The sequence below is a fragment of the Lonchura striata genome, chromosome 2 (assembly GCF_046129695.1).
Source record: "Lonchura striata isolate bLonStr1 chromosome 2, bLonStr1.mat, whole genome shotgun sequence".
Taxonomy (NCBI): Eukaryota; Metazoa; Chordata; class Aves; order Passeriformes; family Estrildidae; genus Lonchura; species Lonchura striata.
This window is the reverse complement of record NC_134604.1, coordinates 56,036,195-56,059,748: the sequence shown is the minus strand read 5'-3', so window position 1 is coordinate 56,059,748 and position 23,554 is coordinate 56,036,195. Positions and strand designations below refer to the sequence as shown.

General features: G+C 35.8%; 1 protein-coding gene across 2 annotated transcripts in view; it reads right to left on the bottom strand.

Annotated features, from left to right (window-relative positions):
* DIAPH3 (diaphanous related formin 3) overlaps positions 1 to 23,554 on the bottom strand; it is a 200,363-nt gene that overhangs the window by 108,797 nt on the left and 68,012 nt on the right. Inside the window, exons 18-20 of one of the 2 annotated variants that reach the window (XM_031504802.2) lie at positions 11,377 to 11,409; positions 8,519 to 8,614; positions 7,491 to 7,585 (exon numbers count right to left, since the gene is read on the bottom strand). In XM_031504802.2, coding sequence (XP_031360662.2) covers positions 7,491 to 7,585; positions 8,519 to 8,614; positions 11,377 to 11,409 — 224 coding nt within the window. The remainder of the gene's footprint in view (positions 1 to 7,490; positions 7,586 to 8,518; positions 8,615 to 11,376; positions 11,410 to 23,554) is intronic. The other variant, XM_077781371.1, reaches the window with a different exon arrangement.

The following is a 23,554-nucleotide window of genomic DNA, read 5'->3' as shown; positions in this document are numbered from 1 at the left end:
TTGTTGTAAACAAATGGGTTTACATATGCATTACTGCCATACACTCCAAAGACAACGCTCTTCCCTGAAGACAGCAGAATGTGGATAGCAACACACAAATTAAAGTAACTGAGAGTGTCAAAGATAAGTGATACAATACTGCCAGCACCTGACACTGATTCCACACACTTCCATAGTAATTTTTTAAAAACTGTTTTTAAAGAAAGAATGTGTGTGATAGGCACGATGGAAACAGAACACTTCAAAGAAACAGAACAGGAATTTCAAGTATAACATAGCCAACCAAAGGCTGGCAAGAATTTCTAATGCTAAATGAAAAGTATTTTGAAAAAGAAGAATTAATTTTTAAGCATCTCAAAACAAAAGTTTACAAGCATTACACTACCTTACTTACTTCACTACTACTTAGAGCGAAAACTTGCTAGAAGTAGTAAATCAGAGGTGGGATTCAGCTTCAGCTGAATTCAGTAGTCAATATGGGAAGGTTGGACACATATAAAGTGAATGCCTTACAGGTAAAGGAATCAAAGATTTTACCTTCATCTGTTCATCTGAAGAATCCTCTGACTGCCTGGAGTTTCCTGAATACTTAGGCACATATTATTTACATAATGTCCAAGATTGTAGCACCAAGATGTTTCCTATTACCATCCGAGTAGAAGTTGCCTCGGGGCAGTTTTCCTTATCTCATGTTCATAGGCCCATCAATGTCTCGACACGTAACTCAGAGATAACACTCTCCAGGAGCCAGTTCTATTTAACAGGTGATTAAGGACACACCTCGTGACTCAGAATAACATCAGCCCATTGTGAGATGCTCCGCCCAAGGGGAGGAGCTAGTCATTCCCACCTGGATAAATCCAGGGATTTCTAGACAGAGAGGCAGCCTTTCCACAGGTTTCTGAGAAGACAGAGCAACCATATGTGCCATTCCAAGAGGACTGCAGCCACTCTAATTTGGACTACTACAAGCACGCTGGCCAAGGGGGTATCAGGTTGTATTCTGACTTTGTCAGTGGTCTTCATTTTGCATCATTGCATGTGTTTTTGTCTTTTTCCCTTTTCCCAATAAATTGTATTTCTGACTTGGAGTCTCTCACTGGTTTTGCTTTCAAACTAGAACACATAAAGACACTCACATTTGGGTGCCTGAACCCCACTCTAATTAGCTTCTGCTAGGCTGGCTAAAAATGGCTTTTCGGATATTCTGGAAATAGAAAGCTTCTCACACACTTAATTATGGTATAAAATTTGAGTCGGTAGCTCAATTCTGTCCCTTTCCAAGATGACGGCTGCAATTACTGGGCAACAGCCAGAGTCCCTACAGCCTGCTGTGTCTCACAGATTATGACTCTCGTGTTTCTGGTTACACATGGGTTAAGCTTCTGTCACAGTGAGAAAAACACAACAGATTTTCCTTTTTTAAAACACTCCCTGGTCTAGATTTTCCTTTCTTAAAACACTCACTGGTAAGATCACTCTCTGGAACTGAACTGAAGATTCAATCCATTTAACGCTGAAGCCAGTCTAGGATACACAGCCACCCCACTACCTATTACCATATTTCAAGAAAGAAACAAGACCAACTCCACCACTTCCCCATACTTGATGGAAAAGGCAGATATTTTGGTTGCCAACATTTGTTTTATTACCTTTCAAGTAAATAGCTTTGGTGATATACAATGAGAAAAAAATAAATTGTTTCATTTAGTGAACAGAATCTCCATCTGAAAGTCTTAAAAAAACCCCTCATTTTGCCCACTAAAGATCCTAATTCCTTCTTTTACAGGAAATTCAGCCAGATGTAAAATTTACCTCTCTGTGGCCAGACAGATAAAAGTCATACCTATGCTTTGCTAAACATACTTCTTTAGTTTAAGAAGTATGTTTACTTTAGTTCACTACTCTTTTGAGTAGTAGCTGAAAAATATCCCTAAATCAGTAGACTGATTCAACAGAATGTCCATGCTCAAATAAGGATTTTGGTAAGAAAAGACAAAACTATTAAAAATGCATGAATGATGATGCTTAAAACAATAATGTAAACTTAAATTCTAGGAGCTTGATTTGGATATGGTCAAACTAAATCTTAGTGAACACTTACCACTCTTACATTTGGAAAAATATTTTTGTATAATGGACTACATTTATTAAATATGGATGAAGATGTCTGGCACTAAATCAGTAACACTGAGCAAAAATGAAAGTGTACACAAGATACATTTTAAATTAGAAATTCATAACACACCTATTTCTTTTTTTTTTATATCCAACATTCCCATAAACAGCTTTAAATATAATATAATTCCTTAATATTTACTGAAATTAAAATGTTATTGTTTGAAGCAGAAATAGTTTTCATATGAAGAAAAACTGCCCACAAAACTTTCAAAAATCAAAAACAGTCAAGTGTTAGATGAATATTTTCAATTTTGAGCATCAGAACATAAAAGAAAAGCAACCAAAATAGAAGGAGCAGCTGATATCAAAGCAGTTTTTATGGTGCTCAGATAAAGCTTTTGAACAGCTAGAGATGAAACATATTTTGAATATCAAACAAGGAATAAGCAGGAGAAAGAATTTTTACTAAGTCACAGGAAACATTTCAATAATTAGTCATTGAGCTTTTGGATTACAACATGACTTGGAGTTTTTACATTTTTAAGCACTAGATCTAATTTCTAACTGAAGAGGGGTGGAGGGAGGACGATGGAGACAGATGGAGAAAAACTACATTTTATTTCTTAAGCGTAACAAGAGCTGGATTAAGAACAAATTTCCAACTTCAGAAACAGTGATATTTGGACCCACTGAACAAAACAGTTACAGCTAAAAAAAATTCTGCTGAAATCAAGAAATTCCTGAAAAGGAGAAGTACCATAATATCTAAGGTGACTTATATGAATGAAGAAAATTAGCCATATGGTTGCAAACCTATGTATGCTTACCCTCTTCTTAGAATGATGAAATACATGGAACACATTTTCACAGCATGGTCATTATGCATACTTGAAAAGGATTTTGAAGGTAGAAATAGAGACATACAGCTGGATACTTGTTTAGTAATCTAGGTACACATGAATGTGGATACCAGCTTTTTGAAGTAATAAGCACATTGTTCTACTTCTTTCAAAGAAAGCTGGGTGTCTTAAGCCCTTTCTCAAGTTCAAACTCAGTCCATTTTTCAAAGTTACTATAGGGTTGTTTTACCCAGAAATAAGCAATTTAGATGAACCCATTTGATAAATATCATTACATACAAACTTGCAGACTAAATTTGAAGCCTAAGTTCTACTAAATTTTCCACCTGATTTAGGTCCTCAAGACAGTAATCACTTGGCAAAAAAAATGCAGTCTATATTCTTGAGTGATATATACGACTGTGTTAATATAGGCTATTGTGCACATGATCACTTGTATTCCATTCCACTGATTTTTACACAATCACAGCAGCTGCTAATACCACTGTACTCTTGATGTAATTTTTCACTTTTGGCTCTTCATCTTCTTTTACCCTTTTCTTAAATAAAATTGTTCGCTCTCCTTCAAAAGCAAACACAAAAGTGCTCTGTGAGAACCCCGGTCTTATTCTGGGTTCCCATGTGGTGGTGAAATTTCTCCTCCAACCCGTGCTTCCAAAGAAAAACTGTGCAGGCTCTTGCTGTTCGGTCTCAAGGCAGTTTATTGTTAGTTATCTAAAAGATTGTCTTCTCTGGCTACTTTGGTTTGGTCAGCGGCCTGGACAGAGGCACACACACACCCTGGCATCCTCTCTATCTGCTGTCTTCTCCTTCTCTCCCACCGCCCAGGGCTGCTGCTATCTTTTATATGATATATTACATATTGCATGTTTATAGTTTTCCCCCAATACCTACTACCTATATTACAAGGTGCTTTTCTACTCTAAACAATCTGTGAGTGCCAACATCACCAAGAACATGGAGGCAAGGAAAAGGAAGGAGGAAGGACAGGGTCAACCCACTTTCCTCCATCTTAGAACTTCTGACCCCCATGTACAAAGTAAAAACCCCCCTGTACAAGTGTTAAAACCCCCCTGTACAATACTAAAAAAAATTTCCCCTCTGTTTTGGAACTACTTTTACTATATTATCTAACCTTTTGTGACTGCTTGTTCCACCTCCAAAGTTGGTAACTCATTCCATGGCTCAAACCCAAAATCACAGCTGTTTCCAGCTGCCTGTCAGGGTCTAAGATGCTTCTGACCAAGGCCTGGAACCTCTAAAAATGTCTGAGAGACATTTTGAGTTCCAACAGGGCTCAACTACTGTCGAGAACACTTTGGACACAATTTTGATGCTACATAGAGAGGTTACTATATACACTGACTTTCAACATACTTTACTGCCAATACCAATTAATAGAGCCACAAGATTATCAGCATAGTGTCAAAAAGTTATATCCTATTATATTGTTAGACCTGTCTCCAGTGGGATTAAGGTGTGTTAGATATTCTAAATATACTGAAAATTAGGTATTCTTTATCCCAAGGCATATACAATTGTAATGAAAATAATAGTCCACAGAAGAAAACAAAAATAATTATACGAAACTGAACAAATTATCCAATAAAATACATTTTCTCTTCTTAGATTACTGCATCTTCACATAGAAGTATACCATTAATTAACTATCCATTAATAGTTTGATGATTTTCTTTCCCAGAGTCTAAATGCAAAAATAAATTTTGCCTTCTTTAGATAACACACATAGAAATTATCAAAATGATGTTTTTTCATATTTTTGATATACAGTATTTATTTATACAGGTTGCTTCATTTAATTGTTGAGAACCTAATTTTTCTAACAAGTTAAATGTTAACTGTTGAAAAACAATGCTAAGATCAAATAGCATGAGATAGTCTCAGAGCAAGGATCAACTATCTAAGACAGAGTTTAAGCTGAACATAATAGCAAAGCATATTCCATCTCTCAGTTTTTCATGCTACCATAGAAAATGTCTACTATTATACCAAATAAAATAAAATAAAGATAGACATCAGGCTGCTGTTGAGCATGAAGAAAACCTTGAAAAAGTGATCTAAGTGCAAATTAGACTAAAAAACATTTTAGAAGTGTAAACTATGTTCATCCTAATAACCTTAAAGTAATAGTTTTAGTACCAATATTAACTGCATCATTGAACAAAAGAATGAGAATTATACAATGACTATATATACTGTCACTGGAAATCATGATTCATGCTTGCTCCTTCAAATATTTAAGAGAAACATCTCATTCTTCAGTGAAGAAGGGAAAGTGAAGTCCAAATAGCTGAAGAGAGACTAAACATCTTTGAAATCCAAGTCACATGAAGTGAGGGCAAAACTGCATGTAGGAAGAAAAAGGGCATGCTGAGCATTGCACAGCCTCCTGTGCAATATGATAAGATGTTATGTTGATATTTCGATATGGTGGAAATTCATTTTGCAGGAAAACCACAGAAATACAGATTTGTCTTGTTTTGACATCTGAATACAAGTTCCTGTGTGCTGCAGTACAAGCCACACCTGAATTTCAGTGAGCTTTAATGTAGCAACTAATTTTATAACCCTGATACCTGTACATGTTTTACCTAATCAACATTCATGCAAAAAGAGTATATTTCTAAAAAAACAATCTATCTTTAACTTTCTTTCATGTTTCAGTAGGGACTGGTCTGTAACACACTTTAAAGTATGCTGAAGAGTTTAGCTATCTAAAACCTATACCACATTACTGGTAGATAGTAATTATCAATTATTGATATATTATGTTTTGACATTTATGAACCATAATATAAATAATTTGAAGTTTGTCACAGTATGCCAGAGTCCTGTCCAAAGCAGATAATTTTTCTAAAGACAGACATTTTCACATTTATTGATGCCCATCAAGATGACTCAAGATTATGACACATGACAGGCACTGACAGAAGTCACTTCGTTGAACTCTAGGAAAGCAAGCCTTATGAGCCCTTAATGTGTGCAGATACCCAACTAAATGGTACAAAGTAGGTGTAATTAAGCTCTTCTTAGAGTTCCGCAATAGAAGACTAAGGTCACAAAGTTATCACAATAAAGATTCCAGTTAGATAAACAAATAAACATTTTCTACTACAAGTGTTCAACACTGGAAAAGGTGCCCAGAAGCCTATGGGGTCTCCAGACTTGGAGATACTAAAAACTGGATGGAAAAGGCCCCAATCAACCTGCTCTAGTTGACCTGGCTTTGAGCAGAGCCTTTGCTCAAATGACTTCAATACACTCCTTCCAAGTTATTTTTCCCATTGCTCTAAAACAACTCATTTGTGTTTATTTAATTAAATTCTTCAGCTTTTCAACACTTAAATATCACTCCATATAGAAGAACTTCTAGTTTCTTTTGGCTCCACATAGTCATAATGACTTTGTGTTTTAAAAAAATAATATTGAAAGAGAAGACACTACCTAAATAACCTCCATGGAAGAGAAGTGGTGAATGCTGTGGCATGCAGGGCAAGATATTGGATTGTTACAGCTCTAATAAACAAACAAACAAACAAAAAACCAACCAAACAAAAAAAAAAACACAAAAAAAAAAAAACACCAAAAAACCAAACACAACTAAACAACCAAAACAGAGATTTGTGCAGATAAGACAGAGCTAAACAAAGAAAAGAAAATTCTGGTAAGTAGAGAAGAAACAAAACATTATATGTACCCATAAAAAAGTCTATTTAGGTGTGGACAATATGGAAAATTGAGAATATAAATTCAGCTGTGTCATAGTTTAATCCCATCCAGCAATCAAGCCCCAAGCAGCCACTCACTCACTCTCCCCGCAGTGGGATCAGGAAGAGATTGGAAGGGTAAAAGTCAGAAAACTCACAGGATGAGATAAAACTGTGCACACAAGCAAAGCAAGGATTTCATTCACTGGTTCGCATGGGCTGGGAGGTGTTTTCCACCATCTTCAGGAAAGCAGGGCACCATCACATGTAATGGCGACTTGAAAAGACAAACACCACCACTCCATCTCCCTTCTTTCTTCTTCCCCCCACTTTATATACTGAGCATGATGTCATATGGTCTGGAATGTCACCTTGTTCATTTGGGGTCACCTGTTCTGGATGTGTCCTCTCCCAGTATCCTATACACACCCAGCCCCTTGCCAGCGTGGCAGTATGAACAGCAGAAAAAGCCTTGGCTCTGCATAAGTCTTGCTCAGCAATAACATTTCTGTATTATCAGTCCCGTGTTCAGCACAAAGACAAACATAACCCCATATCAGCCACTGTGAAGAAAGTTAACTCAAAAACAATACAAGCTGCTTTCATAAAAATATTAACATTAGAAATTAAAAAAAGAAAATCTACCATTCACAGGAAAAGAACATTCTTGCAGTTAACGATTAGCCAGAAGTTTACATTAAGAGGCGTTTTTATCTATGGGTTTCTATTTACTGAGAAGCTTCTCTTGAAATACTGGAATTTTAAGTGCCATTTTTGTTACCTGAATCATGGACTCTGAGAGCTGTGTTTCATCTACTTCCAGTATCATAATTTTGATCTCTTCATAAGGCACTCGGAAAGATCCAAGGAAAATTGCTAAAACAAAGAAAGCAAGACAAGATCTTGGCTTCTATTTAAAAAAACACCAGCAAAAGAGGTCATAACATCTCCAGATTAACAAACACTATACCAAATTGTATAGGTAAGAGAACAATTTTTAATGTATTTTTAATCACTATTCTCTTTCAATTCCAGCCTTCTCCAAATCAATTTGTTACATACAACATCCAGCATCAGAGACGACTTCCATAAGTAGTAAGAGACAAGTCTACTCTGCAGAAGAATCACTTCTATTACAGTATATTGTGCTAAGCTGACAACTGTAATTTTTTCACTAGCCTTTCAGAGCCTTCTCTTAAAGAAGCACCATAACACACCAAAAACAAACCACAGAAACAGAACATTTTGTTAAATATTCTTATAAGCACTCTATTTAATCACCATATTACAGTTATTTCTTATTTCATCTCTGCTGGCATTTAGGAACCTGTTCTTCCTAGAACTCCTCTCATCTAAACTGTATTCTATTTGTTTGCATATTATTCCATGATACCAAGTATGGCCTAGTTTCTACAAAGTTCATGAGATGGGCAGACATGCTACAAGCATTTTCATTCTTTTGTTGACATGGGGTTAGGACATGTAGGGGGAGGGGGCATCCAATATTCATTGATGAATATATTGAAATACAAATGGATTAGCCGTATAATACAGCATATAGCTGTATGCTTGCACTTCAATACATAGTCTTGAACAAGGAATAATCTTTAACTACTTCTCAGGTTTTTTAAAGTGCTTCAGTTGTGAAAACTCACGTTTCTGCTTAAAAACAATATGCACATATAAAAACATGTTTTAAACAAGAAGTGGTTACCAAGCAATCACACAAGAGAGAAAGGCATTTTTATGGAACATTTATACATTACTCTGAGGAAAAAAAAAAAAAAATAACCAACAGAATCTACTTACACAGATTCTGTGCAATCTTAGGGTCCAAAACTTTTAATTCTTTGATTCGTTTCTTAATGGATTTCTTTTCTTCAAAATCCTCCTCCTCTCTTTTTACTGCCAAATTAATCACAAATACAATCATGGTTAATTCTTAATATTTAGAGGAAACAGTCATGAATTCAGAAAGCATATTTGCTATCAAACATAGTCAATTCACAGAGAAAAGATCATAAAATACACAGACAAAAAATTGAGAAGTTTTGCATGTAGTGCTTCTCTTCCAAAACTTTTGCTCTTCAGCCAAATTTGCTCTTCAGTCAGCTTGTTGGCCTTCTAGACTTTTTTTTTTAATATACAGGGCCTGAGTAAACATGTTAACTGTACAAATTCAGTCATATTGAAAATATCATGCAACATGCTCCAGTTACCCTGGCCAGGCTAGGATTATGAACTGGATTTTAACAATAACAAATCTTAAAAAACATGGCAATATGTCTCAACACTGAGATATCTATTTTTTTGATTGCTTTTATCTAACTATATGCACCAAAATTATCCAAGATCACCAGCTTATTAAAGAATTAACATTAACTTAGAATATAACTAAGTTCATGAATTCAGAAGTTGTTATATATCTATATAGCATATAGGTATATACATAGATCTATTTTCCTGCTCCTCTCAAAAAGATGTATTTTTAAATGTATGATGTAATCACATTATTACAAAATACCACAAAGAAAAAGTGTTTGTATAAACATATATTAACATTGCTGGAGATTTTGGCTTATTCTTTCTTTTAATAATTCATGCAAATAGAAAATAATTAATACAAATAGGATCTCCCAAATACATTGTGTAAACTGAATCTATTTCTCATTTGTCACACACTGTCATAAGAATTTCACTTAAAATAACAACATAGACTTGCTAAAGTATTAGTAGGAATTATTATGAAAAAAAACTAAAAAAGTGAAAACGACACAAATCTTTCCTTAAATATGATCTGGTATTGTATTATTTTACAATAATACATAATACAAAATACTCTTTTTTAAAACTTTTCCTTCATCCTTCCCCCAGCACAAATCTTCACTGTCAAATGTTATTTACCAAATGTATTGCTACTGTTTATCTAATTCTGTACACTATTTCACAAATTAAATTAGTAACAAGCTTTTATACTATGATTGTTCCAAATTAAGTTATACATGCTTCAAATATTTGAGAGAAGAAAATATGCTATAATAATATAAATGCTACTGACTTCCAAAGGAGATAGGTATAGACGAGAAGTCCTGTCAAGGAGACATAGGATTAAAATTTCTAGCTCTGTGATGATCCTTGACAAAACTAGACATAAGCATGAATTATCAAGAGGATTTCTCTAAGCTGAAATTAATTCCAAAAATATTACGAGAGATACTTAAGAGCTACATCATTCTTAAAAATGTTTTCCAAAGCATGATAAATTTTGCCAAGGATTGGGACACAGACTAAATGACCTCTTGAGGTCTTTGATCTTTGTTGTCTAAGATACAACCAAAGAGATAAGGAATTCAATTCCTCACACAGGGATTGAAGGACCAGATTCAAGTCCCTTCTGAGTAGGTAAAGACAGAAATTTGAATCATCTCCTAAATCACTTTTAATACTCTGCTAGGTAGCCCAATGCTCCAAGAACATGCCACAGTGCAGAAAAGAACCTGTATTCTACAAAAATGAAATCACTAAGCTAAGACATAAAGCAGTCCTTAGAAGAAGGACTAATAACCAGGGTCCTGGAAAATGGGTTACAAAGCCACAATCCTCCTCTTTCGTCTGTTCCCAGTGTAACCACAAAATTCTCTTGACCTTGAATTCCTTTTAGCACATTGAACAGAATGGTTAGCAGTCTCCTGTACTACACACCCTGCTTACTATACATGTGAAAGCAAAAGTAGATTTTCACCACCAGTGTGAGAACTCTATAGCCCAGGTTCCAAAGGAATAGAATGACATTAACAGTACTAGATAAAAAGAAGGTTATCACTAAAGGTTCACTTTTTCTGATTGTGCTTGAAGAAGAGCCCTTACTGAACCCAGAAGGCTATGTCAAGCTACATCAAGGGGCTGCAGATCCCAGAATCACATGACTGTTTTCTCCTGTAGTTACACACTTTAACAGACCTCTCACATTTCATAACTTCTTCAACTACAGACTGAAAACACTGACTCTTAAAAACATGACTTTTGAGTTACCTCAAAGTCTTATCAATGCTAGAATTGCAGATTATCCTAGAAGACCTGTACATTCCTCTAGCAGAGGTTCCAAGCAATTTTCATGCCTTAATGAAAATACAGTAAAATGCTTTATGGCTACCTTGGAACTCTGCAAAAAAACCTGGAACTTTAAAAGAAAAAAAATAATTTCCTTTGTAGTCACAATAAAAAGTAGTGAAATTATCTAAATTTACTAATTTGCTTAAACATGACCTGACAGTCTCAAACTGGATGCTAATAAGAGCAGAAATTAAAAAAAAAAAAAAAAAAAAAAAAATTGCCTCTTCCAGCACTAGAAAGCAAAATTTATTAACTATGAGTCTTATAACCAAGATAATACAGACACACAAACATGCAAAAAGAATTAACAGTTAAACATGCACTACTTAATTCTCTACTTCCAAATCAAGAAGCAATGCTGTAAATTAACTGGCTAATAGCCTCAGGAATTTTCACCCGGGAGGGGGTTATACACAATGTTCCAGCACTACTTAAGGTATCACAACATAAGAAAAACCATATAAGCATAGAACATGTCTACTCTAGGAAACTCATGCAGGAGTTGTATGCAGAGTTCTACAATTATGCAACAAACTAAATTACTGCAAACTTACATGATACTTCTTCAGCAGAAGTCAGGTCACATCCTTATGTAGTTAGCAGCAATAAGAAGCAGAGGACATGTATTACTTTTCTTGCTGGTTTGAAATGTTGCACTTCCCACTGAAAACTTTGATACCTCCTAATGCCTCTAGAAAATATCACCTCCTTTGCTAACATCCTGGTTTCAGAAAAGGACACCGGTCATGTGGAGCCATGTGGGCATGGCCAAGACATCGTGCTATTCAATCCCATCTCACCTAAGGGCCAGGGAGGAGGGAAATGGGTCTCTCTCTTGCTTCCTGGAAAAGAGAGGGAAGGCGGAGGAATTCCTTTTCCAGGGAACCAAGTGGCAAACCTAATGGTGGGGTAACACTGGTCCCAATCTGTCTGCCATTTCTTCATTGTTTTGGGCTTGGGGGAAAAATATGGGGGCAGATGGTCTGTCCACCATTTTGTTCACTGTCCCAGTCAGTGAACAATTCCCTGCAAATCACTCTCTTTTTGCAAACTTTTGTTATTAATATTGTTGCTGTTACTGTTCCTATCTCATTGCTGTTTCCAGTAAATTGCTTTTATCTCAACCTATGATCTCTGCCCTTTTTATCTCCCATGGAAGGAGGAAGAGGGGGCACTAAATGAGGGAGTGCCACTCCTAAACCAGGACAGGCAGCAAAAAAAAAAAAAAAGCAGCCCCCAAAATCCCAAGAAACATAACTTTTCTCCATTTCCAACAATTAAAAATAAAAAAATATCCCACAGACAAGGGGAATGAATAGAAATATCTGAACAGGTGAAGTATAAATCTAGACTAAAAGGAAATCAAATAAAATAAGCAGTTAAATTTTCATTTGTGGAGAGCACTGGAAAAGAGAGGAAAGTATACAGAAGAAAGAAAACGGGAACATCAGTTTACAGTGTAAGAAAAATAAAGCAGCCTAGTGGGAGTGGGCAGCTGCTGCAGAAAGGATGTTAATGTTTGAAGGAAATAGATGTGAGACGTTACCATGCTAATGAGAGAAGAAACCAGGGGATCACAAAATACGCAGACAGGTTTGATCTTACTAAAGCATTCATTTTTTCAAAATTATTTTTCAGCTATTATACAACAAAAAACCACACATCCTTTAAAGTTCTGTCTATATGCTAGGCCTAACCACTGCAGGACACACACATGGCCCTAGCATCTGAGCTATGTTTTGTCAGTTGTACCTCATCTGATGTTCCTGCTCAGCCCTCTCAGGATGAGAAACAAAGTGCTAGAGCACTTTCAAACACACAGAATGCACTCCCCACCCTATCTTCACACCCCACATCCGTATTAACAAGACTCTAAAATTAACAGATGTGCTTGCCAACATACACACACACAAATACCTCAAAGGAGTTTTAGATACTGGACAGATTGCTTTTACTGTCTACTTCAAATTCAGATCCGTATACCCATTCAAATGTAGTCAACTACCTCCATCTGTGCCAATGACCTGACTGAAATTAGAGTCCTGAAAAGAGTGGCGACAGGACTGTTTTATAAATACTACAGTTGGAAGCCTGCAGAACAGCACTTCATAAAATTGTGGCCTGGATCCCATGGAGCTGTTCTGCAAACCTCTGAAACAATTACATTCTTGGTAGGTGCCACTGAAATAATTGACATTCATGAATTGCAATACACATTTCTATTTCTGCTACAAGTCTTGATATAATCTGCTACCCATAATCTTTGTAAGAAAAATCATGTCTCTGCATCTGTATGCTAAAGAAAAAAAAATCTTCTAAAATACATCATCCTAGTAGAAAAAATCAAAACAAAATGGCTTTGAAATACAAGCTTCAAAAGGAATATATCTGAACATTTCGATCTGAACATTTATTTTTAAAAGTGAATTCCTATTTCAGATGAAACTTGAAAACTACATTTCACAGAACACTCTTTGGAGTTATTTCATCACTAAGAAGAGTTATTTTGTCACTAAGAAAAAGAGCGTGCAGAAGATTACACGTGACCTTACACTCTTCCTAGCCTCTTAGCTAAGACAATAGTCATCTTGCATTCTCTCTTCACTGAAAAATGAAAGAACAAGCCTGGGGTGATGGACTCAAAGGATGTACCCATACCGAGTGTCATTACGAAAGTAGATGCCTGGTTCATCTGTATAGAGCTCTAATTCTTAAATGATATCTTGTGTCCCATATAGCAAGGTATTCAACTGGAAAACCTGCAGTTCTTCATCTCCTATAAGTTATCTGGAATCAAAGGAAAAGATCTTTAACAGAGTAATGAAAAAAGGGCTTGTGATGTTCAGGAGGAACCTCTGTTTCAGTTTGTGCTCACCGCCTCTTGTCCTGTCACTCAGCACTACGGAGCAATGTCTGGCTCAATCCTCCTTGCACTCTCCCTTCAGGTATTTATGTAAACTGGCAAGACCCTCCAGAGCCTCCCCTTGTCCATGTTAAATATTCATGGCTCTCTCAGCCTTTCCACACAGGAGGGCGGCTTCAGTCCCTTCACCATCTTCATGACCTTTAGTTGGACTTTCACAGTGCATCTATGTTCTCTTTCACTGGGGAGCCTCGAAATGGACACAGTATTCCAGCTGTGGCCATGCCAGTGCTGAAATCAAAGGCCAAGTAGGGAATATGAGTCTTTTGACTGCCAAGACAAAAACTTTTGAAGACTTGGATTGTTTTAGCAGCTGCATGACTACTGTTCTATAATATGACATGCAACAAAACAAACCTATAGTCTCAAAAAAAAAAAAAAGGCCATCACCAAGCCTATGACCTAGACCATGACACTACAAATGTGCCATCAGCTCCACTTACATATTTCTTATTGAGTTGTTCACCAGCAGTTATTTGTGACTATTTACTTTTAAATAGTTTAAAAAGAAATTGTGAACTAGATCTAAGTAGTTTTACAATAGCCTTGAAAATACCTTTCTTCTTTTTTTATGAAAACAAGGCTAAAATAAGGTTTTTAGGCATAGCCCACAGAAGCAGGAAGAATGCCTGTACACTGAAATACCAGGAAGCTGATAAATATTCTGCTTGCCAAACGAAGCAACCTAAGGTTGTATCAACACAATTGTTAGCATCAGGGATTGCTCATCACTTAAAGATCTGTTTTAAATTATAGTTCGTTCTAAACCAAGAACATTAAACTCTCACATATTTAAACAGTAGCTGACAAAATTCTGAAGAAAAAAAAAAAAAACAACCCTGAAGTATTATTTGTTAAGAAAATGCTCACAGAAATATGGCATACAAAATCAGAATAATCATTCTCTTAGTTACAATCTGAACACCTGCTGGGCTCCCCACTAGAACTGAAAGTTTTAACCAAGAGTGATTCAACTCTTCGAAAGATCTGAAACTTAATTAATTCTTGTCTGAGGGGAAAGATAAAAGGGGAGGCTGAAATGAGCTTTCTACTACAATGAAATTTGCTGGACAGGAAAAGCAAAACATACAGCTGTTCCCAGCAGAACAGAGTCTAGTGCCAGTAGACACATAATTGTATAGCTTCTACTTCTCCCCATTCTAAGATATATTCCTACCATCAAGATTTAGCAGTTTGGGCCTTACAAAGCTGATCCATCACTTGTCAAAAGCATCAAAAGCTGAAAAATAGATCTGAGTGCACCAAAGGGAGCATAGCTGATTCAAGAAACACCATAACATTATTGATTGTAAATTGGAATGGCAACTGTTCCCCTCCACTATTTGGTGTCCAACAGTAGCCTTTCAGACACTGTTGAATTCCGGAGCAAAATATTTTTCATTTAATAATCCTTGACAGGCTGTTCTTCCACATATTTGTGTAATTGCTTTTTAAATCGAATAAATTTTAAACTAAGTCCTTCAGCACACAGTTTCAATTCTTAATTGTGCATTGTACAAAGAAAGACCTAATTTTTATAATCTTGATCAGTTTTGCTGTAACTCTAATGTACTTTTTATTAGTAAGAAGAAAGGAAACCACAAAAAGTATGCAGGATGTGGGTACAGCTTGAGCTTTTACAATGACCCTTTTACTTATTATTTTGTTTTCCTTTCTTAACAGTTCCCAAAACCCTCTTTTGCCAGTATATCAGTAATTTATTAGATTGCTAACTAATTCTGCCATTTATCATTGATTATCTACAATATGTCCAACCACTAGTATCAACTTTGGCAATTGTAGATATTCAAACCATTTTTAAAACTGTCATCACATTTGTCACCTTGCTTCCTTTCTTCTGATGTTGGCATAAATTCAAGCAATAGTTTACACGGCACAGTTCACAGCTCAGCTGTTTCATCCTTCAGTTCCCTTAGAAGTCCAGGGTGAATACCAGCTGGTCTTAGCAATCTGTTACTGTCCACTTTATTGACCTATCCTAAAACTCACTCTACTGATCACAGAAGTTATGTTTCTTGCTCTAATGTGGTGTTTCCCCAAAGTCCAGCTTGGAGATAAGTTCATTAATGGTCAAACAGAAATAATTTAGAGCTTTAGCATTTGGAAGCAGGAAAAAAGGTGTGCTACTCTTTTTTTCTTTCTTTGGAAGGTAGCTATGACACACTAAATCATACTTTTGTAGAGCATTTTTATTACATCTTCATCCATGCTTAAAATTCAGTAGTATGAAAATTTTAACACCTTAGCTCTAAATCGCAAAGCAAAGCAGTTACAAGCAGAAACTTACTGAAGTCCTTCACAATTAAAATATACGCCTATACTCCTAAGACTCAAAGACATGGCTTCTGCTGCATATAGATTTTATGTAGCATCTGTTAAATATGTTTAATTTGCTGCAGTCTCTGTATTTCCTTAACTATACTCTGGGGGTTTTTTAGGTGAATCTATAATTATATATTTTTTAATCTTTTAATGAAGAATTCATTACTTTGTTTAATATCAAAACTCTTTAAACTTCACTAAATAGCTTCTAGAAGCTGGACTTGGCCTATTTCTAGACCAAAGTCCGACATACAAGCTAATTTTAGTTCTTACTGTACAAGTTTTGAAGACATTGGTATTTATTATTTATTCACAAGAATAGGTAGAAGTATCTTTTTCATTTTTATATCTTAATTTACTACACTGGCAAAATTGTTTCATCATAATCTTAACTTTCAGTTTAATACAGATGTTTTCAGCCTTGAATTTTAAGACTATATGTCTTTGAACATATAGTAATTTTTTTCAGCTTCGGAGAAGGGCTTGGGGATTCTGGTGGATGAATGACTGGACATGACATGGCAATGTACACTTGTGGCCCAGAAATCCATCCACATCCTGGGCTGCATCAAAAGTAGCCTGGCCAAGAGATCAAAGGAGGTGATTCTGCCCCTCTGCTCTGGTGAAACCCCACCTGCATCAAGTTCTGGGGTCCCCACCACAGGAAGGACATGAACCTCTTGGACCAGGTCCAGAGGAAGGCCACAAAAACAATCAGAGAGCTGCAGCACTTCTACAAAGATAGGCTGAGAGTTGGATTTGTTTATCATGGCAAAGATAAGCCTCCAGGGAGACCCTGCAGCTTTTGAATATTTAAAGGGGACTTATAGAAATTAGTCTCTATTGTGACAGGACAAGGGCTTTACCTTAAAAAGGGTTGATTTAAATTGGATAGATAGGTGAAATTTTTTACAGTGAGGGTGAAGAAACACTGGAACAGGTTGCCTGGAAAAGTGGTGGATGCTTCATCCCTCGAAACATTCAAAGTCAGGCCAGATGTGACTCTGAGAAATTTGATGTCATTGAAGAAGTTCCTGCCCATTGTAGGTAAGTTTGACTCATCATGAGTTTAGCCTTTAAATGTCCCTTCCAACCCCAATTATTCTATGGTTCCAAAAGTCACAGTATGGAGACACAGCTGAGCACTTCTGGAAATATATGTGAGTCCATTCCTTGCTCTACACACTCTGCTTTCCTCCTGCTTGCATATTCCTAGAATTTATGAAAAGGGCAAAATAATCTATGTACTTTAAAAACTTCAACTGACAAAAATGACCAAAAAATTAATGGAGAGGGGGAAAATGTGATATCAAAGTAGCAAGTTTAATCAGCTTGTGGAGTAATCAAATGAGCATCAAAATGTGGCAGACCATGTAACCAGAAGCAGGGCAGAAGACATCAGTCAGGCCTTCAGCATCAATGAACTGACACGTGTTCTGCTGCTCAAAGAGCACCATACTGTGATCCAGGAGAGCAGAAGTTTGCAATGCATCTGAAAGAAACTATTCACCATTTTCCTATTTTTATCTATATAGTGAATTCCAGAACCTAATTTTCAGTTGTGCCAATTCCCTGCACAGCCATATAAACACTGTCAAACAAGAAAAAGAATTGGACTCCCCCCATCTAGCAGCACCAGATTTGCCTGCCACTGAAATACGGCACATAACAAATTCATTAAATTTGTTGTCATGTATATTATAAATAGAAATTACACATTTTTAATTAACCATTTGTTTTTAAGGGTCATGTCGCTCAGAATAGTACACTGTAACTGATAGGAGAGACATTTTTCATAATTGATTTCATCTTTGTTATTGTAAGATTTAAATTTAACAAGTACCATCTGAGTATACACATAGGTTGAAGATATATCTCCAACAGAAAAAATATTCCATCAGGATCTCATCTCCTTCCTTTAAACTATGGGGTTCATTTCACTTGTGTAAAATATTGTTGTATACTCTTACCAGCACCCAGTTCTCAAAATCAGGTTAACTAAATATCCTTATTGATGAACAATACCCCAAACAATTCAGAAGAAAGAAAATTTTTATTAGTTATTATGAAGAAGTAATTTCTTTTCAGAACACTGTAGTACAATATAATGCATATTGCACTATACGTTATTCATCTGTAAGTCCTTTTGCTGAACAGTTTTTATAAAGGGTACTCTATGTGTTCTGATGTTATTTTTAATTCTTTCATTAACCTCTGATATTAACTTAAAATAATTCAAGATATTTCCAGGAGGGAAACACTGGTTCAGGCTTTCAACCTAATTCTTTGAGTGACTATACAAAAAAAAAACCCAAGATATGGAACTAGAATAGATAGGGTAGTGCAAGGGCAGGAATGAATGATCTGACATAAGAGGGACAAAAAACTTAGTAAGCTACCACTGTCACCTCATAGCACTGTCAGTGCCTCACAAACCACAAAGGCAGGGGCAGTACCAACCTGACAAAGGACTGATCATTAACTTGTGACAAGAAACAGCAGTACACGGGACTCCAAACTGAAAGGGCAAATGGACAAGAATAGCAAACTGGGATTATTAGGGAGGATCTGGTGTATTCTGAGTCAAACTGAATGAAGAGCCATGGCCAGCAGCGGAATGCCAAATTACAAAGGCAGCAGAAAACCAAGGGTATCAGAGATAATAAAGAGCACTCCCATACAAGTACCTCAAAGCACCTGAAGCATGTCTGGAGGTCAGGATGGGACACTTCTATCAACCTAAGACATGAAGTGCTGGTATATAGTCAGCCAGTGCGACTAGATCTCCAGGATGATGGCATTAGCTGAACAGCACCCTGAAAGTAGTGGCTTTGCAGGTCAGATGCCAGAGTTTGAACCTTCAGAGTGAGACTGCTTACCCCTTCTTACAATCCCTGGGAGCTGGAAAATATGTGAGGCAAGCAAATGAAAAGCTGTGGATCTCCCATCCTGCAACGTGCAGCCCACCCTCTTCCTCATGCACTCCTGATAAACCTGCTGCTTACAAACATTTACCTTGTGTAGTGTATAGGAGCAGGAGAGATGAGATAAAGGAATGCAAATCTATACCTTACTTTTAAATTCTTGCAACAATTAATAGAAACTACTGTGTCATCTAATAAATGTAAAATAGGAACTCACAGTCCAAAGTTCAGGTCACTCTTAAAACAAAGCATAGCAGATACATTTTTCATAATTTTGTTAGGTCTATTTTCAAAATATTGAGGTCTTTTTCTTAAAAAGGCAAGGTAAATGTGCCTGAATCTCTCTGAACTATTTGTCTGGAACCAATCTACAGTTCAATTTATTCATTACTACTTTTTACTCATTTCTTGTGATTTAAACAGTTCTTTTCCCTTTCTAACGCTCTTCTTAAAGAATAAGATCTTGCACTACAACATGATCTTTGATTTTTTTTAATTAAATATTTCAAATCCATTTAATCTCTTCACCTGATGATACCAGCAGCTTCTACGCATCTGTGATTTAATCTGCCTTGAGTCTGAGACAGTAGAACTGAAAGTCACATTACAAAGCATGACTTGTAAACATATTAATGACAATGCTTCCCTACTGGAAATATTTCTGTGAAATCCAGGATTTGTTCTGCTGTTCTTCCCTTACCTTTATTTCCTTTTTTTTGTAAACAACCTTTTTTTGTAAACAAAATATATTTTTAGATATATAAGTCCCCATATCTACATAAAATACCCATATCTACATAAACTGAAGTAAAAATCAGATTCTAGTGCTAACCTAAATTTGTGTTCACAATGTTAAATTTCAGGCATGAGCATCTCCACTAAGTTCTGATTCCCTGACCATAAGGGAAGGCAAGGGAACTATGCCATAGTCTTACACAATATCAAATCTATCCAAATGGACTGGAGAAGTGTGAGCTTGTTTCAGACTGATTCTTTCTCAGGTGTTTAATTACCAGCTTTCTTTGCTTTCTTCTGAAACAAAATATTGCCCTCACACTCTCCACTCCCAAACAACACCAATACTCTGCCACCTTTAAGTAGTCAATCAGCTACTATAGGTCTTCATAATCCATTATTAGCAGAGGAATGCCAGCAAGGCAACACAAAGCCAGTAACAAACAAACTTTTTAGCGACTGCTGCCTGTCTTCCTGTCCTGCTCTCTGTACTGGCACCCCTGCAACCATGAGGTACATGCTGGGGCCTCAGTGGCATACTGGTAAATACCAGGTAGGCAAATACAGCAACATTTAGCAATGTGAACAAGGGATTGAACATGTTAAAATTTATTTGTTTATGAGAAAAGTTCTGTTTAAATACAAACAAGTGAAGTTACAGTTAAAAGTTTTGTATAAAAGTCCTGCAGTTTTGATTTTGTAGATCCCACATGTAGTGTAAATATCCTAAGATTACTTGAAATGCACTTGAATAGAGCAAGCTCTTTCAGAACAGGACATAAAAGTAATAACATTTGCCAATCATACTTAAGTATTTGGCTTTGTTCTCAAATTTGTCTTTCTTCTACTCATTCAGCTTCTGTAGCATCCTACCCTTCTTGAATCTGAAAATGCTTCCAAACTGCCATCAATTCAGCCTTTCAGCCTTTTCTTAACATATGCAACAGATCACTGAGATTTTTTAATAAGTAATTATTCCCAAAACTGATCTTTCAGAAACTCTATTAATAGCCTCAAAGTCCAATGCACTGTTTTTCAACATTCCCCACATCCTCTTAAACTTACCTGTTTTACAAGTCAGCAGCTAATCCCACTTTTCATTAATATTGGTACAACAGAAGTCCTACTGCGATCCAGAGGTTAAGCTGATCATACTTGTTTCACTTAGAAAAACTGTCATCTTCTCAAAAAACTAAAATGTTATCTACTGCCTAGAATAATTTACTTTTCATATGCTGAATCTGACATACACTTCACTCTCCTTTTACCACTGTGTCTTTGATTATAATGTGTAGAAAAACTGTTCAGTGTTTCTGCATATCATTCATAATGAACTAACAAACATACGAAATAAAGTCCTCAGTCATTTTTTAATGCAACTTCTAGAAAAGGTGCTGTCTTTTTTCCCAGCAAAAATAAATAAAAATCCCCTCAGTATTGCCTTGCTATAACTACTAAATGATGCATGATTCCCTTGCAATCATCACTAAATATCATACACAGTTTCTAATAAAAGCAGTGAAATGGATTTACATAATTGAATAAAGAAAAAAACAATAATGGTCCACAGTATAAGTTAAATTCAAGTGTACAAGCACTTCAATTTTATGTGCACAAGCACTTGAAGGATTATGCTGAAACAAAATATGAATTTAGCCAACATTTTTTATTGCTAAAGCAAGAGCTGTCAATCAGCACATTTGTTTGCATGGTCTCATTAGAGTATATTGCCTCAATCTCAACAGTCATAGTGAAGAATGTTGGGAGCATAACTGAATGTAACTGTATCTACTTAACAAGCATTCATGCACTCTCATTAATTTTTTTCATTTCACTTTGAAGCAAGACATGGCTCATACCAGAACAATAACTTGCTGATAATTGTTTGAGACAACAACTGGACAGGAACAGTGCAGAGGTGAACTTTCCTATAGATTATAGTGTGCTTCAATGAATTACAATTAGCTTTAAAAGTCATCTGTCCTGTTCAGCAGCTTTCAAGATATTTCACTAGCAACTAAAGAAATCCTAACATATTTTAGGCTTTAAAAACCCAGTTGCATTATATTTTCTAAGAAAGAAATTTCTCCAGAACACATGACAAGTATCGAAATAAGTGAGCTCACAGCTCCATAGTATTTATAAAACTGTCACATGGTAAAAACTGCAGCTCAGTTTGTCATTTATTAATTTAAATGATAATAAAATAACAAAAATAATTTATACAACTCCCAGATCACAAAACACCTTTACAAAACTCTGATGATAACTTTACCGTACTCCTCTGCAAGTGTCATATTTAGGAATATAACAAAACTATTCAGATCAATTACAAATCACTAAGGAAAACAACTGCATATAGAGCTGTATAATTGTATTCCATAACAAGCTAAATAAAAATAGACTTTATATCTACCTAATCTATGGTTATCATAATGTACTGATACAAAAATAAAAATTAAAAACCAATCAAAAACCCACAACACAAAACTTAACAAGATTACTTATGAAATAAGAAATGTTTAAAAAATCTTTCAGATTTTTAACTCTTTTAATACACTGTTATGTGCTGATAATGTTCCCTGTCTCTTCTAGAATAATCACTTCTATGCTGCATTATCCCTTGCTTTTGCTGCCCCAAAACTCAACCTTTTTTGAAGTCAGAGGATAACTCCCTCTACATTTATCTGTAGGTCCCCAGGAAATCGTTGAAATCAAAGTGTTTCATTTCAGCAACAGAAAAATCTCTGTATCTAGAAAAACATTATTTCTTTAAAATTATTCATAGTTAGAAGGCTGACTTCATAATAAAAATGGGTTTTGTTAGTATTGTTATTATTAAGTGACATATCTGCAGAAATTATTCACTCTTTTTACTAGGATAAAAAGAAAAGTTTGGGGATGAAAGAAGAGCTATAAGAATAAAAGCAGATTTTCAACAGAAAGTCTGACTTTAGATGCAGAAAAAAACTGTATTTAAGATCCATTAGAAACCTACATCCTGACCAAATTCTTCAATTTATAACAAGTAAACGGGCCTCCAGTAACAGGTAGTGATGTCAATTTATATAGAAAGCAATTGTGTAGGGAAAAAATAATTTCAATTTAAAAAAGAAACAGACAAATTAAAATTTTCCACTGCCTTAGGAAAAGAACGCACATAATGACAGCATGGAGACAGACCACTGCACCCATTCCAAACAGAATGCTGGACAAGCACCATTACAAATGAAAGAACTAAAGAAAGAAAGGACAAAAGAATGAAAGAAACTACAAGACTTACTTTTCTGCATCAAACAAATCTTCAGGAAGCAGGAAAGATTTCAGGTACAGTTTAAAGCCAGCTGTTAATCAATTAATTGCTTTCTGTAGCACTTATCTCCCAAAGGCAGCACTGAGAACAAATGCAGTTATAGTTTCTGTGTAAGGGCACAAGTACACCATAGTCTTTGAGCCACTGCCGTTTCTTAAAGTATACTTTAAGTCATCAAGGTCTTCCCCAAAGCTGGGGATGTTCCCATACAAACATGGTGCAGGAACTTTACTTTCAAATTTGTATATTCAAAATCACATCTGTACATGTGGATAACATGCCTCAATGAATTCCAATCACTGACAAGCAATTTCTCTAACAGTTGTGTAACTCTCTACTGTGCTCTACTCACACACCATCCATCACCTGGAATGGCATCCTGGAGTTTACAGAATAAATATCATTCTTTTAAAAGCAATATGATGCATAGAGATATCAGCAAGCTGGTAAAATCATAAATGCACTTGAAGCAACCAACAACCACACTATTATCA